This window comes from Erpetoichthys calabaricus, chromosome 13 (genome assembly GCF_900747795.2).
Source record: "Erpetoichthys calabaricus chromosome 13, fErpCal1.3, whole genome shotgun sequence".
NCBI lineage: Eukaryota > Metazoa > Chordata > Cladistia > Polypteriformes > Polypteridae > Erpetoichthys > Erpetoichthys calabaricus.
The window spans coordinates 137,056,164-137,073,044 of NC_041406.2; the positions used below are offsets into that span (position 1 = coordinate 137,056,164).

Consider the following 16,881-nt stretch of genomic DNA (forward strand, 5'->3'; position numbering starts at 1 on the left):
TGTCCATATACACAAGGGGCTTCAGTGTATCCCTGAGGCATGACGGTCCATGTCCAACGGCGGTTTTGGAAAGTAAAAGCAAACCAAAATTGAGAATCAGGGTGTACAGGGATAGAAAAGAAAGCATTAGCTAGGTCAATAACGGAGAAGTACCGAGCGGAAGGAGGGATAGTAGAGAGGATAGTGGAAGGATTAGGGACGATAGGGGCCCTAGGGAAGATGGCAGAATTTACTTGTCGCAAGTCTTGTACAAAACGCCATGAACCGTCAGCCTTTTTTACAGGTAGAATGGGGGAATTGACTGGAGAGTATTCAATTGGAATAATGGCACCGCGTTTGAGATCGGAATGTACGGCGGAGATGCCAGCCTCTGCTTCGGGAGACGGAGGATATTGGGCACGGTGCGGGCGGAAGGAGGATTTCGGGTGGATCACCAGAGGCTCACAATGGGCTATCCTTCCATAATCATTCTTTCCCTGGGACCACAGTGAATCAGGGAGCATAGAGAGCCAAGAAGGGAAAGTGGTTTGCAATGAACAAGCAAAAGAGGAAGGACGGCACAAAGCGCGATGTACTAAACAATCAGTTTGAAACACCACTTGAGTTATTAAACGGTCAGGAGTATCAAAAATACTTGGAGTAACTTGTAACCAGTCTGTTCTTTCAAGGCATTTTTCTACCCATGGTCCTATTTCCCCCCATTTAACAGTGCGTGATTTAGCTTAGGAAATATGAGCCGCCAAGATAAAATATATGCTATGAGCATGTAAGATGAACAGAAGCAGCTGCCTTTTGTGGATGAAATAAAAACACAGATGCGAAGGGTTTCGGGGTGAGTACCAGAAGTAAGGAAAGATTCTAGCCAGGGGGTGTCTACTTCTATAGGGAAGTATTGGGCAGTACAGTGTAATGTCAGGGGCCTGTAAATTGGGAAAGACAGGGGGAAAAAAAGAGTGTAGGGCTTTGAGGAGAATGGTGTGTGGGGAAATATCTAAAGTCCAAGCTGCAAAAGAGGGTTTGGGGTAAGGGGCAATTTGACACCACAACTTGGGGGTAGAACAGAAAAAACCTGTCAGTCATAGAAATAGAAAGTTTTGTCATGAGATCTCTTCCTAAAAGGTTAACTGGACAGAGCTGAATTAAAAGAAAACGATGCAGTAAGGTATGTCCGCCAGGACGTGACTGGACTTGAAGAGGTTTTGATACTTGAAGAAGGTGAGGTTGTCCAGAAGCAGTAAGCACAGTAACAGTCTCGTTCGAGGCAGGGACCTTTGCCAGCGAGAGGGTAGATCGAGTGGCACCAGTGTCGATTAAGAAAATAGTCTCCGTGCCATCAACGAACAATGTAAGTAAAGGATCTGAATTATGGGTAAGCAAAGGTAGTTGAAAAGAGTGGCTGGAGGTCCCTGCGTTTTCCTATGGCCAGTATTGTTGGTCAGGGGTGTCAGGAAAAAAACCGGTGGAATAGGGGGAGGTGGGGGCTGTTGCTGTCTGTGAGGGCACTCCCGACGAAAATGTCCAGTTTCACCACAGGCATAGCAAGAGTAGGAATTAACATTGGGATTAAAGGAAGAGGGAATAAAAGGATTCTTATTGTGGTCAGCAGGAGGAGCTCCAAAACCACCTCTTCCTCATCCTCGTCCCCTTCCTCTAAGGCCATATCCTCGGCCTCGGTCAGGAGTATTCCTGGTATAAAATAGTTCATCTGTGCTGCCAATAATTTGGCATGAGAGTCCGATTCCTTCTGCTTAGTTTGTTTTTCGGCATGTTCAGCATGTTTGACTTCATCAAACGCGGCACTTTCCCACTCAATACAGGAAGTGCGGACCTTGTTTTGTATATCAAGGCGCAAACCGGAAACAAAAGGTGGAACTGCAGCTCGGGTGCGGTCATCAACATTTTCCAAGCCCGAGTGATTAGCCATAAGGTCTTGAATCCTATGTGCCCATTCATCAACCGTCTCGTCTCTTTTGTTTTGCAGCAGAAATAAGGGACCAGTCCGTTCCTTTTTTTTTTATATTTTTCTGCAATATTTTGTCTCCACGCCTCCCATTGTGGGTTAAATTCGCCTTCTCCACCAATCCCCTGTCCTCGAGTTAAAGCTGGGTTCCATACCCATGGAACGTCATTGCGGACACCCCTGCTAACAGTGGCCCATGTGGTCCCAAGCTTTCGACGAAGTACCTGGGTCCATTCAGCAGCGTCAGGCTTATACATGCTATCTAACTGATCAAGTTGTTCAACAAATCTTAGTCCTCCTACCTCCTTTGGATCTGGAAGTGCATTCACGACATCCTTTAGTTCTTGGATGTCCCAGTTCCGATTTATCATAACTGTGGTGGGATTTTGGGGTCCGGCTGGATGGGCAGGGTTATAATGGGGATTGGGAACTTCTATTAAAGGGCAAGTAAGTAAAGGTGAAGGATTTGGAGAGAATAAAGTTGGAGCTGGTTTGTGAGTGGAGGTTTGACTTCGAGTGCATTGGGAGACGGGGGTTTGTCTAGTACGGGGTGGGTCATAGTGATCTGTGCGGGGGGGCAGTCGGAATGGGGGATAGAGGAGGGAATAATGGAGGTGCCTGAGGTTGGTACTGAGGAGAGGAACAAATAGGATAAAGGGGGTCTTTATTTGGATTATTCTTCCTTTTCCTCCCGTCTGCCTGTGGTTCAGTGCCTGTCTGAACTTTCTGTAATGTAATTAGTAATTCCTCTTTCTCCTTTTAGCCTTTCCCTCATTTGCCCGCAACAAATTCATTCTGTTTCTGTACTGCTTCTAAATTTCTGTCTTTTATTACTAATTCCCATCTATCGAACATATCCATTCGATACGGTCCACTATTATAACAACCCTGCTTATTCCTACACAGGATCTTCCTAGCTTCCTGTATTTCACTTGCATCTCCTGTCCCCTCTATCGGCCAACGCCCACCACTCTGTCTATTCCATTTCCTACATGCCTTCTTGAAATCTAAACCTGTCTTTTCTATAAATTTCCTAGGAGACCCATTTTTACGAGGCGTCTGTTGATCCTCCGAATATAATTCTTCCAGCATTAATGATTTTGATCCCCCTGTGTGGCGATTAACAGGCTTACTGTTATAAGTTCCCATTATGTCCCCTTGCTCTTCCCGGGTCCTGTATTTAATTTTCCAACTATATACTGATTCGTCTAATCCCTTGTACGTATGAATCAGCAAGGTATTAAGTGTGCCACTCACTATTCCCTTTAGTCCCAAGGGGAGACACCCAACTATCGGTCCTGTCCCAGTTCCCAGGAGAACACGGTATTCCTATTAGTATGTAGATTTATTTTTTCCGTCCTAACAGCAAACCTGCAATCTGTGCTCTTTTTCTGTATGTTTCCATATATATAATAATATACCACCCCGTTACTTGTCCCGTTAGCCTGTCCGCTCACATCCCCGGATTCCAGCTCAGGTGACTTCGTGTCCGATTCGGTTCAGCAGAATACTACATCAATACGTCCAGCCGAGTCTAGGATATGGGTGAGGCTAGTATCCTTTCGTCAGACCTTTCGTATGCGTCAAACTGCTTGGGTCAAGTCTCCATCACCTTAAGCAACCCGTTGAGATATGAATATGACTAGACGGTCAACAGGAAACTCGCCCTCCCATAATTTAGAAAATAAAAAAATGTTCGGAAATTCCCCGGTGCTTACCCCAGCCTGGAAGTGTGCAAGCTCTGTCTGGAAATCCGTTCAGTCACCGTGGATGTAGCAAAGAGGAGACCAGGGGCTCCTCACGCAAGAACTCTTTCAGGACCGGGCAGTCCTAACTTTTACCGGAGCTGCATGCTCTGCTGCCGGAGCTCAAGTTGACGGCAGTCCGCTGGTAAGACGGATCACTGAAATGGTCTCGCTGGAGGAGTCGACCGGCCGTCTCTTGCCCCACGTCCGGGCGCCAAAAAACTGTGGACACTTTTTGTGACTGAAGACAGAGAAGAAATTAAAATTAGTAAAAACCTTTTATTGATACATACCAGGCAAGGGTAAAATGACAGAGAAATACAGTCCTAAGACACCGCACTTCATCTGCCTCGAGCGCAGATATCCTTGCTCTTTTATACCTTTCTAGTCTCCTGATCGTTGACCACGTAAGCAATAAAAATAGCGTCCTGACTCCTTTTGTATTATTCCAATTGGTAAAGTCTTTACCCTAAAGGTATATTTTCTTGTCACACACATCATTGAAAGAGAACTTCCAGAAAGTATATATGCTTTTTGTCACGTACGCAAAACACAAAAACAAGTTTGATCATTCTGTCCTATTTTCTGTACTTACACACATACATTTTGTTCAATTACATCATTTTGTTTTTACAAAAGTCTTGAAGATACTCCAGAAAATCATTTAGAAGTGGCTGAAAGACTTTTTAAAATTTTTGCGAAACGCACAGTGAGAGAGAAGAGTTGAATCAAAGGCTAATATCAATGTTAACAAGGCGCAATTAAGAAACAGAAAACGACATTCGCCGAAAGTTCTAAGAATTGGAACGAATTTGTTAGTTACAAAACTATGGCTGAAAGATGCAAATAGACTGTTAACACCTAAATCCGATGATCAGCTAGTTAAGCAATTCGAAGAGATGCAATTGCAAGAACAGAATCGCTCCGAGTCAAAGACACGAAAGACTTCTCCGCAGTTAAAGCGCGCTTTAGAAATTAAATGTGACTTTTTAGCCCAGAAAAGCGCTGCAGCGGCATCACCCTCATCGACAGTCAGTCACACTTGAACGCACAGAACTTGATAGTATTCTACAAATGTTTCATAAACTTAAAGCTAAAGTAGAAAAGCAAGAACAACCCACAACTAGTGCACAAACTGACGCTCAAAGCTCCAGAAATGATATACTAGATGTATTAGTACGAAATCAAGCCGAATATCAGAAAAATCAAGCTGTGTCAGAAAGCAATTACTGAAATGGCTAAATCGTTAACCCAACAAAACAGAGCTGCTACTCCACCTCCAGCACCTGCACCAGTACCAGCGCCACGAGGTGAAGTACCACATAGACAGGTTCCTTTATTTTCAGGTGACCCACTTGAATATGCAGATTTCATCAGAGCCTTTAATCATGCTGTGGGTGATGTATTCGCAAACTCGCAAGACAAATTAGATTACTTGATCCAGTACACCAGAGGTTCGCCTCAAGAAATGATTAAAGGCTGCGCACGAATGTCACCAGATGAAGGCTACTCAGAAGCTAAAAAATTGCTTGAAAGATATTATGGCAACGAGCTATTCGTAGCAGACGCATACCTCAATAAAGCATTGAAATGGCCTCAAATAAAGCAAAACGATGGGGAAGCTCTAAGAGATTACGCTAACTTCCTCTCTAGCTGCATGAACACTATGAATGATTCAGGGAACGGTGGGGAATTTAATAACATAATAATGTAATAATAATGTGCGTGTTGTGTGTAAGAAATTTCCACCCTCACTGAATAACGAATGGATGAGGTATGCATATAAGCTTACAAGAGACAATAAGAGACCTGGCATACCTGAACTAATTCATTTTTTGCGTGACGAAGCTGAAATGCTTCTAGACCCTTTGTTTTCACAAAGTGACACTTTTACAGAGAAAAAAGAAAAGTCTGAGAGAGCTAAGTATCCTCAGAAATACGGACAGAGATCGGGAAGTATTTTTTCCACAAGTATTTCCGATGTCGATGAAAAGGAGGCAAGAGAAACTCTGGTCGAAAAGACTGTTAATGATAACTGTGCATTTAAAAATCCTTGTGTATTCTGCAATGGTCAGCATATCTTTGTTGAATGTAGTAAAATCAAAGAATTGCCGCACAGAGAGAGAATTGACTTTTTAAAATCCAAAGGTTTTTGTTTTCACTGTCTCAAACAGGGGCACCTTGGTAAGAATTGTAAAGAATGAATGACATGTCAGACATCCTGCATATCAAAAAAGATTCCGGGGGCAACATCTAAATCTACAGCTAGTGTTGCGACATCTACTGACAAGGAAACGGACTGGAACTTGTGCCTAAACTGGGGCCGGTGAAGAGTGTGCACTACAAGTAGTTCCTGTTAAGGTAAAATCTAAGAAAGGCGAAAGGTATGTAGAAACATATGCCTTTATAGACCAAGGCAGTACAGTAACAGTTTGCACTGAAAGGCTCCAGAAACAATTGAACCTTCAAGGGAGAAGAATACAAGTATTTCTCAAAACTATGAATAACTATGATGATGATTCAAAAGTGCTAACACACAGTTCTGTCTTATCAGATTTACAAGTCTGTGGTCTCAATGATGATAAATACTTTGATTTGCCAAAGGTCTTTACACAGGTCTCCATTCCAGTGGACAGAGAAAATATTCCAATACAAGAAGATATTGAAAAGTGGGCATATCTTAAAGAGGTACGTCTAACTCGTATTGACTCTCAAGTTGATCTTTTAATAGGAATCAACTACCCAGAAATCCTCAAGGAGTCACGAACCATATATAGCCAAGGAGGTGGACCCTATGCTATGAAGACTGCACTTGGATGGGTAGTTGGTGCACCATACAAAAAGAGAGATGACCTCACAAAACAAAGTGGTAAGATACCCAAACATTCAATCAGTCGTGTGTCAATAACCGAGATTGAGGATATGTTGTTGCAACAGTAGAAGACAGATTTTCCAGAACGCAGCTGTGAAGAAAAGGAGGAGATGTCACAGGAGGACATCAAGTTCATGCGCATAGCCTCAGAAACTGCGAGTCTGGTAGGTGGCCATTACTCTTTAAATTTGCCTTTGAAGGATGAAACACTGAAAATGCCAAACAATCGCTGTATTGCTGAACAGCGTGCTATTGGACTCAAAAGAAAACTGAACAAAAATTCAGGTTTCCACGGAGACTACAAAGCCTTCATGAAAGACATTCTAGACAAGGGTTACGCTGTTAAGGTACCCAAAGAAAACCTAAATAGTAACGAAGGTAGAGTGTGGTACATCCCACATCATGGTGTGTATCATCCAAAGAAAAATAAAATTCGAGTAGTCTTTGACTGCACTGCCACCTACCAGGGAATCTCACTTAATGAGCAATTATTAAAAGGCCCCGACCTAACTAACACACTCATTGGCGTCCTTACAAGATTCAGAAAGGAGCCAGTAGCACTAATGGCAGACATTAAGTCAGTGTTCTACCAAGTTAAAGTACCAGATAGAGACACTGATCTTTTACGTTTTTTATGGTGGCCTGAAGGTAATCTAAGTAAAGACCTTGAAGAATATAAAATGACAGTACATCTTTTTGGTGCTACTTCTTCACCCAGTTGTGCTGCTTATGCTTTGCGTAGAACAGCAGAAGATGCCAGAGATATATTTCCTGAGGAAACTGTTAACACCGTTCTCAACTTCTACGTGGATGACTGCTTAAGGTCAGCGACAACAGAGGAACAAGCAATAAAGCTGGCAAAGGACCTCCAAGCTCTATGCCTCAGAGGGTTTTCACTTGACTAAGTGGGTGAGTAACAACAGAGAAGTTGTATTGTCTATTCCAGAAGAAGACCGAGCTCATGAAAAAAAGGACTTAGACTTGAGCCACAGTCTCCTTCCCACAGAGCGTGCCCTGGGTGTCCAGTGGTGCACACAAACGGACAGTTTCAAATTTCAGATTAAGTTACAAAACAAGCCCGCTACAAGGCGTGGTATTCTGTCTGTTGTTAGCTCAGTTTATGATCCACTTGGTTTTCTAGCACCCGCCCTACTGCCAGCAAAACTTATTCTAAGAGACTTATGTAAAGAGAAATTTGGGTGGGACGAAGAAGTAGAAGCCAAACACATTCAGAAATGGAAAAAATGGAGGGATGATTTGCAGTTACTTAGACTATAAAGTGAACAGATGCTTCAAACCTACCGGGTTTGGAACCATAAAGACAGCACAAATGCACCCTTTTGCAGATGCTAGTGAAGACGGATATGGCACTGTCACTTACCTTGTCTTAACCAACGAAGAGGGCAAAAAGCATTGTTCATTCCTGATGGGCAAGTCAAGAGTTGCACCATTGAAACAGGTCACGATTCCAAGATTGGAGTGGACTGCAGCTGTTGTGGCAGTTAAAATGGACAAAATGCTTAAAGGTGAGCTACAAATGCCCTTAGAAGAATCTACATTTTGGACTGACAGCACCACGGTGTTAAAATATATTTCAAATGAAAGCACTCGGTTCAAGACCTTTGTTGCCAACAGAATCTCCGTGATCAGAGATCATTCACAGCCTTCACAATGGAAGTATGTCATATCTGCTCTTAACCCGGCTGATCAAGCATCTAGAGGGCTAAGCATAGAAAACTTTCTCAAAAGCACCACATGGTCACAAGGTCCAGGTTTCTTATTGAAGCCTGAAAAGGAGTGGCCAAAAAGACCAGATCAACTGAATGATCCACAAGTTAAAACTTGTGCATTTAACGTGACAAAAATAGAGGAAGCAACCGAGCCTATCAACAAACTAATCACCTATTTTTCAGATTGGCACCGCTTGAAGGAAGCAGTGGCTTGGTTCCTCAAGTTTAAAGACTTAATGCTGAACATAAGAAATGAAAGAAAAACATTCCAACTAGAAGTCAGTCAGACTAAAAGTAATCCGGAAGAACAAAAATCACTCATTGCAAAGCACATGAAAAAGTATAAACTGACTCTAAAAACAAATCCAATTTCGCTAGACGATTTAGTTAAAGCCGAAACAGAGCTTATCCGCCTCAGTCAACAGCAAGAATTTCTAGAGGAATTACAGGCTTTAAAGAAAAAGACTTGTGTTAAAAAGAACAGTCAAATCTATAAACTTGACCCGATCATACAAGATGGAATACTGAGAGTTGGAGGAAGACTTTGCAAAGCTGCAAAGCCCGAAGAAGCTAAACATCCTGCAATTCTACACAAGCATTCACATGTTGCTTCTCTCATATTGCAGCACATTCATAAACGAATTGGACATTGTGGGCGCAATTATGTGCTCGCACAGCTACGCCAGAAATACTGGATACCTCAAGCAAACTCAGCTATCAGAAAAATAATTTCAAAGTGCACAACGTGCAGAAGATACAATGCCAAAGTAGGTGAGCAAAAAATGGCAGATTTGCCAGAAGATCGCCTAGTACCAAACCAACCACCGTTTACAAATGTTGGAGTCGATTATTTTGGCCCCTTCCTAGTCAAAAGAGGAAGAAGCCTAGTTAAGAGGTACGGAGTAATCTTCACATGTTTAACAACCAGAGCTGCACACGTAGAGATCGCACATAGTTTAGACACTGATTCTTGTATCCAAGCCATACTCCGATTTACTGATAGAAGAGGACAAGTTAAAATCATGGGCTCAGACAATGGAACAAATTTTGTAGGAGCAGAAAGAGAGCTACGAGAAGCTATTAAAAAGTTGGAACACAAAAAAATCAGTGATGCTATGATGAAAGAACAAATCAAATGGATTTTCAATCCACCATCAGCTTCTCATCAAGGTGGAGTGTGGGAAAGACAAATAAGGAGCATAAAGATCTTAAATTCAACACTAAACCAACAAACACTTGATGATGAAAACCTTCCTACAATGATGTGTAGAGTGGAATCAATACTCAATAATAGACCCCTTACAAAGACATCAGATGACCCAAATGATTTGGAACCACTCGCACCCAATCACTTGTTGTTACTGAAGACAAAACCTAAATTACCACCTGAACTCGTTTCAGAAAATGAACCATACCCAAGAAGACGCTGGAAACAAATTCAATACATGGCTGATTTGTTTTGGAAAAGATGGACTAAAGAGTATTTACCAATACTTCAAGAACGTCAAAAATGGCTAGCACCAAGAAGAAATTTTGAACCAGGGGACGTTGTTTTAATTGTAGTTAAAGCTACACCTCGCAATTCCTGGGTAATGGGTCGAGTTATCAAGACAATGCCAGATGCCAAAGGTGCAGTCAGAAGAGTTTGTGTGCAGACCAAAACCAGCACACTGGACAGACCCGTGAACAAACTGTGCCTGCTTCAAGAAACAGCCAATGTTTGAAATATGAAATTTTTTAAGTATTTATTTGCAGTGTTATTGCTAGTGATTTGAAAACAATATTAATATAAAGTTAACTGGCTCATGTTGAAGTAAAGAATAGTAATTGTCTCCGCTCCTGCATAGCCAATTAGGGGCCGGAAATGTAAGAGCCAATTTTAGAAAGTTTAGTTTTGAGTTAAATTCATATTAATGTGTTCTTTATTTGAATAGAACAGAATTTCTTCTATAGTCATAGACAATGGTAGTCTTTTTCCCCCTATCAGTTAGTAAGAGAGAGAATCTCCTTGCTATAATTGAGAAACAGTGTGATATTAAGTTTAGTTGTGTTTAGAACAGGTCCCAGTAAAGAGGGATTTGATAAACCCATTTTAAGTTTAGAAATGGGATAAGCATACAGTTTTCTGACTGTTTTGAAATGGTTCAGAAATTATAAGTGACTAGTAACGATTTGAGATGTAACAAGATTAAGCTTAGAAGTAAATTTTTTCTTTTTTTCTTTTTTTTTTTTTTGCCATTTTAATTTTTCTTTTTGTGTGAACTGTTTTACTTTCAAAATTTAACTAAACTTTTAAAAACGAAGATATTTTGTCTGTGGAATCATTTCTGCACGTCAGGCTTTTGTTGAATCCCATTTTTTTTATTTTAAGTTGGAACTGCTGAATTTTGGAAGCTTTGGGGAAAACGCAGCTACAATCTTAACTACATATTCCTCAAAACTATTAAAGTATTCAGAGCTCATCTGTTGGTCAAACATTTTATTTCATTATTATCTGCAAAAAGTTAAAACACAACACTGCTTCTAGGCAGAGCTTTGCAATAAACTCACACACACCGAAAAACTAAAAGTATTAAACAAGAAGCATAATAGAAGAACGGGAAATCTGACCAGGAAAGGAAGAGGATTCATTACCCAGATGGGAGGCCAGAGAAGAAAGTTAGATGAACTGGCAGGCCAGACAATAAAATAATTTTATACTTGGGCCGTTGTAAGTTAATGGTTGCCTATTCGATAGCCGGGAATAGACAGCAGTTCCATTCCCCGTATACCAAGTGACAGTGGTCCTCACATGGCAACCCAGTCAGGACACCTGCAGGGGTGCTTGGGATATGGAGTCCAGAAGTGCTGTCCTGTCTAGGTCCTTATGGGCCAATGGGGGTTAGGGTGCTGTAAGGGGAAGAGCTCCCTGCTTTTCTTATGGCCCAGAAATGTTTCCCTCCCAAGTATATGACGTGGCATCGGAAGCCCTCCTGGGTCCAGCCTAAAAGAGAGCCCACTGCCTTATGATTGAGTCAGTCTCGGAAGACAGCAAAACAACACTCAACTGGATGATGGAAGGAGGAAGAATTTATTAATTGTGTATTTGCAACTGGCATTGAAAAGGTGTTTCAGAAATGGTGCTTCTAGGAAAATTATTGTTTATCTTATCAATACCCAGCACACTTTTTTTTTTTTATATATATATATATATGTCTAGGGTTGGAGAGCTACAGTACGCCTTGGTGGATACACCAATAAACTCCAATATTAACATCAAGGCATAAAAAACTGTTAAAACTTGTTCACAGCCTGCAATTATCAACATACACTTTGCTACTTACAGGTGATGTTTCCCTTCTTATTGAGCCCTTCAATCTTTAGCTGGAACACACTATGGCTGCGTGAAGATTGGTCATTCATCTTGGTATGGGCTGTAGCACGATTCTGCTTTGCAACTTTGATTAGAGACATCACCTAAGATAAAAGGAATTTCAGTCATAAAATACAACTACTTTAGTATATATTTATTATATACTGTTTGACAATTTCCTCCAGTTTTATTTACCTCTTCTACGGTCTCCACATTTAAATATTTAAGGTTAGAAACATGTACAGCATTAGAAGTAGGTCTCTTGATTTCATGTTCCATTTTTTTCACTGTTTTGTTAACAAGCAGGTCCCGGATTGTCTCGTCGTATATTTCCAGGAAGCTTGCAGTAAATGTGTACTGTGGGAAAGAATGTACGAAGGGCTTTATTAATAGAGATTTAAAATGTTACAAGCACAATGTTGATTATAAATCCAAATTCAATGTGAATTTCCTCGTCCCACACATGACCTTAGAACGGTCACTTTGAGGCCACAATCTTGACTCTGTTTTAGTGCTGATCTTCCCTTCCATCCTTGGTCTTTAAGCTCCACAGCTGAATTAAACACCTGATGTACTGCACGGGGTATTATCCCCATGGTGTCATCCTGAAGTTGAGCTGGACCTTCCATGGTGTAAGTCTTTCCACTTCCAGTTTGGCCATAGGCAAAGATACAAACATTGTATCCGTCAAGTGCCGACTGCACAAGAAGAGAAATCTCTTCAAAGACTTCTTGTTGCGAGGAGCGGGGTGGAAAAACTCGGTCAAAGCTGAACCTGTATTTTAGCTGGTCTTTGCTATCTCTGCCAATGTGAGACTATTAAAAAGATGAAAACAGAACAATGAAATTAAGAACTTCTTCAATGGAGGAGATGCAGTGCTGGGGAGAGGTGGGATGTTAGGGTAGTCACTACTATACCTCTTCAGTCCTTGCAAGCAAGATTGACTTCTCATCATTATTTGGGAACTGAACGTGTTCTATGTTATCAGCGTGGTCACTGGGCAGAAGAGGACATTCTCTGCAAAACACTCTTATGTTCCCCTATGGAAGAAGTAAAAAAATAAATAAAATTCAGGCTTTCGCTATAAATACTTCAGAAGAATTTAAAGGGAGTTTCACACTCTTGTTCAGTTGGCTTTGTGGTGAATCAGGAAGTTAGACACATTGTTTCAATCTTCAGTTTAGACATTTTTCACACAGCAAAAGAGAAACACCCTATGGGTAGGTCTTACACTTCTCCCATTGGACAGAAACAATTTGTCTCAAGAATTATCATGGAAGGTCGACCCCTGCTATGTTTGAACATCACCACAATTGCAATAACTGTGTGGTTTATTTGCCTTAACACAGCTCTGTAAGTAGAATGCGATTACCTGATAATTAGAAGAACACATGTAGATGAGCAAATTCACTTGCTACAGAAAGTAGACATTTTATCACACATCACAAGGTCTGTGAAGGGCGTAATATGATGTGCTTCAGTTTCGTTTAGACCAGACAAAGAAACAGGAATGTACTTTTTATTTCACTGTAGGATGTTGCATATTTACTCAACTGTAACCTGCTATTATAAAACAAAAAAACTACTGTTCATCTTGAATAACTAGTCTATTCTTTTTAGACCTGTAATTATCTGCAGACAATGAAGCAGATATTATACACAGGTTTGATAGCAGTAATAAAATATACTGTATACACAAATAATTGTTAATTTGAATATCTATTAATGGACTGCTTCTATCCCCTCCTGGTACACTGGATTACTTGGGTAAGTGGAGTGAGAATGTGGGGTGTGGAGGAAAGTGAAAAATTCTGCTGGTTCCATGCACCAAAGAAAGTAAATGTTTAAAAAGGGACCTGTGGCTTAAGATTTTTAAATGAAATATGAATAATGTTCATTTTAACATTTGCTACACTATTCCCAAGTTAATGTACATTCAGACTCCACATCATGGCCAAAGAGCTATAATACTGAAAGTACTAACTCTGTGCATATCACTCTTATGGTACAAGATTAAGGGAGTTTGATTGTTGGCCACACAGGACATTGCTGTTCATTTCTCACCACCTCTAGAAGTGGTTTGATTGCTCTGATCAATTGACAGTATTTATAAAAACACAAAACCAACACTACAACCTTTATTAGCTGCTGTCCAATCACAAGAGAGGGGCTCCGAGCATGAATCACAAACGAGACATGCTACGATGGAATGGTACCTATCCATGCAGTTTTATTGCAGTTATGCTAAATTTTTTATGTAGGTCTGCCTATTTGTACATTTTACATTTAATTGATTATTTAAGCTAAGTTTAACATTTCTTTCACTTACTGTAGTTAGATCAGTGTAATGTCAAATCATTTTCATACCTTACACAACCCTCTTGTAGTTTTGGTACACACTAGAATGTGACTGTCATGTTTACATCTACCTAAATGAACCAGAATTTGGTTGTGGGCTTTGGGATCACTCTAGAGATTGAGAGCAACTTCTCCAAAACAAACTAACCTTACAGTTTTTAGCAAGCCATTTATTCTAATGTATCTAGGCTTTGTATGAGAAGAGGCGATACATTAGGATGGTTCCTTGCCGTGGCGAAACTTTCTAAGGCACTATCAATATAATGCACTACAGTGTAGTGAACAGATGGGACTCTTACCCGGCTGGGACTTCTTGTGATGGAAGGACTGGGGGAGAGTGCTCACACACTGCATTACCATTCCAGGGTGGTGCCTTCTACTGTACAGGAGGAGGTAAAGCACCATGGGCTTGGAGCTTCATAAATCAACCCTATAGGGGTCCGTGGTCACCACCAGGGAGCACATGAAGAACTACAGAACCCTTTATTGCAGCACTTCCAGGTACACCCAGAACTGCCAGAAGGAAATCATGGGACACCCGGAGCACTTCGAGGGGCTCTATAAAAGGAGCCAAAGTCAGGAGGAAGATGGACAAAACTTTGCCGAAGGAGGAGGAGTGGAGGTGGAAGGAGAGACGGAAGAAAAGGCAAAGAAAAAAAGTGCAGAGTGCTTTATTCTGTGCATTGGTAGGAAACAAAAGAAAAGCGTTTCCCACTGTAAAAATAAAAACAAGTGTTGTGCTGGATTTGTGTCTGGTGTCCGTCTGTGTTGAGTTTGGGGAGCTAGTGTGGCCACAACACACACACCACAAATAGACTAGACTAATAAAAGATTTATCAACTTCTATGAAATTTACCCTTAACCAGCAACCTCAGTTAATAATGCATTTTAAAAAGAGTTCTCTCCAATCTGATCAAAATTTACAATGAAACGTTTATTCTGAAAGCTCCAAACATATCAGCAGACACAAAGAAGGTTGTCCTTTGCTAGTGCAGTCGCAGACCAGTGAGCACATGTAGGTTTGTCTTTCAGCATAAGTACAGTCTTTGGTCCACGGCCAGTGTTTCAATTGTGTCTGCATGTAAATGCAGATTTATGTACATGGCAGGTATAAGTTGGTCTTAAGGCACTAAACACATTAAACCATGCTGCCCAACAGCAAACGACAAAAAGTGTGTGAACCTCAGCTTCTTCACTAAATTATAATTTATGTTTCTGCGTCTGAATTGAGATTAATTTAACTCTAAAATTCCATCTGTGTGAGTCAATGCAAGGGTATGTTACAATGCACTGGCACCATATCCAGAGGCAGTTTCTGACTTGCACATGATAAATTTTTACTACCACAACCCTAGCATTGGATAAGGCAGGTTTGAATATTACAAGTTCAATCAAATCACACATTCAAACCTGACAATTCTCTTTGTCCTAAACATATTTTATTATATCCTCCAAAAACCATCCACTCCAAAACAAGAAGTTCTCTTCGCATTAAAACATTCTCCATACCTTTGAGCATTTCTGGCATGTAACATAACTACACGATTCTTTCATTTAGAGCATTTCAAATAAAAACCATTTTGCACATAATCTGAGCATGATTTTTTATTGAGTGCTACATGGTTTTATTAGATTTTTTTTTTTTAAATAAATGGGTGTATACACAAATTTACCAGCTCTGAATACTGTGTACTGTATATGCAAAAGACATATAACAAAGTCTAAAGGAATTTTGCATTTCACATTTGCAACTGATCCAATTTCCTCTTAGATGAAACAGCACTTTGAATTTACCTTCAGCTCCAGTATCTGATCGTGTAGCTTCCTTCGGTCCATTTCACCTTTGTACAGTTTTTCTGAAACTTCAGATAACTTTGATTGTACACCATCTATCTCCTGTTTAGCCATTTTAAGTTGTTGTTCTTTAGCCAACTCTGCTGTTTTGCTTCTAAGATGCAACTATGGGGAAGGGAAAAAAGGAATAAGGCTAATGAATCATTTAGAGGATAAATTTATTAACTGTTCTTTACAAGAATTAATAATACAATAATTTATTAAAACACAGACGGAGCTAAAAGTAGCCTGTAAATGCATCGTCTTCATCAATTTCAAATCTGCCTTCGATTGCATCGATTGGACCAGTTTGTGGAGAGCCCTAGAGATCGAACATGTGCCGCTGAAAATCATTCATCTTCTTCAAGCATTGTACGACGGCTCAACCAGCAGTGTCCGTATCCGGAATGACATGTCTGAGGAGTTCCCGATCCGAACTGGAGTCCGGCAAGGAGACGTCGCCTCGCCGCTTCTTTTCAACATCGTGATCGACGCGATTATGCGAAAAGCATTCGATGGGCGACACGGAGTTCGATACGACGACACAAACTTCTTAACCAATCTGATGTTCGCCGTGACAGCGCTGTTTTCGCCGACACGGATACTGAAGCAACAGACACTTTGTATGACATTTCCCGCATTGCACAGTCATACGGATTGAGAATCAACGTGGATAAGACCAAAGTACTTCCAACAGACGGATCGGAAGCCAGAATTTACCTTGATGGAACTCGAATCGAGCAGGTACCACAGTTCAAGTACTTGGGATCATTGGTCACGGAGAAGAAAGCAGCGTCGGCAGCCGAAGTTCACAGCCGGATCGGCCAGGCAACAGCAGCATTTGCCTCACTCAAGTGGTGCATATGGAAGCGGGCAAATATTACCATCAAAACCAAAATACGCCTATATAGGACGCTGATCCTTCCAATCCTTCTTTACGGATCGGAAACATGGACATTGCTCATGCCGGACCTCAACAAGCTCGAGGCCTTCCAAATGCGATGCTTGAGACAGATTCTTCGTGTCTCACT

General features: G+C 41.0%; 1 protein-coding gene across 1 annotated transcript in view; it reads right to left on the reverse strand.

Moving 5' to 3' along the window:
- LOC114643268 (carboxy-terminal kinesin 2-like) overlaps nt 1-16,333 on the reverse strand; it is a 42,984-nt gene extending 26,651 nt beyond the window's left edge. Inside the window, exons 1-6 of the mRNA XM_051935581.1 lie at nt 16,238-16,333; nt 15,812-15,976; nt 12,577-12,699; nt 12,187-12,474; nt 11,855-12,019; nt 11,631-11,763 (exon numbers count right to left, since the gene is read on the reverse strand). Coding sequence (XP_051791541.1) covers nt 11,631-11,763; nt 11,855-12,019; nt 12,187-12,474; nt 12,577-12,699; nt 15,812-15,976; nt 16,238-16,333 — 970 coding nt within the window. The remainder of the gene's footprint in view (nt 1-11,630; nt 11,764-11,854; nt 12,020-12,186; nt 12,475-12,576; nt 12,700-15,811; nt 15,977-16,237) is intronic.
- Nucleotides 16,334-16,881: the final 548 nt, after the last annotated feature.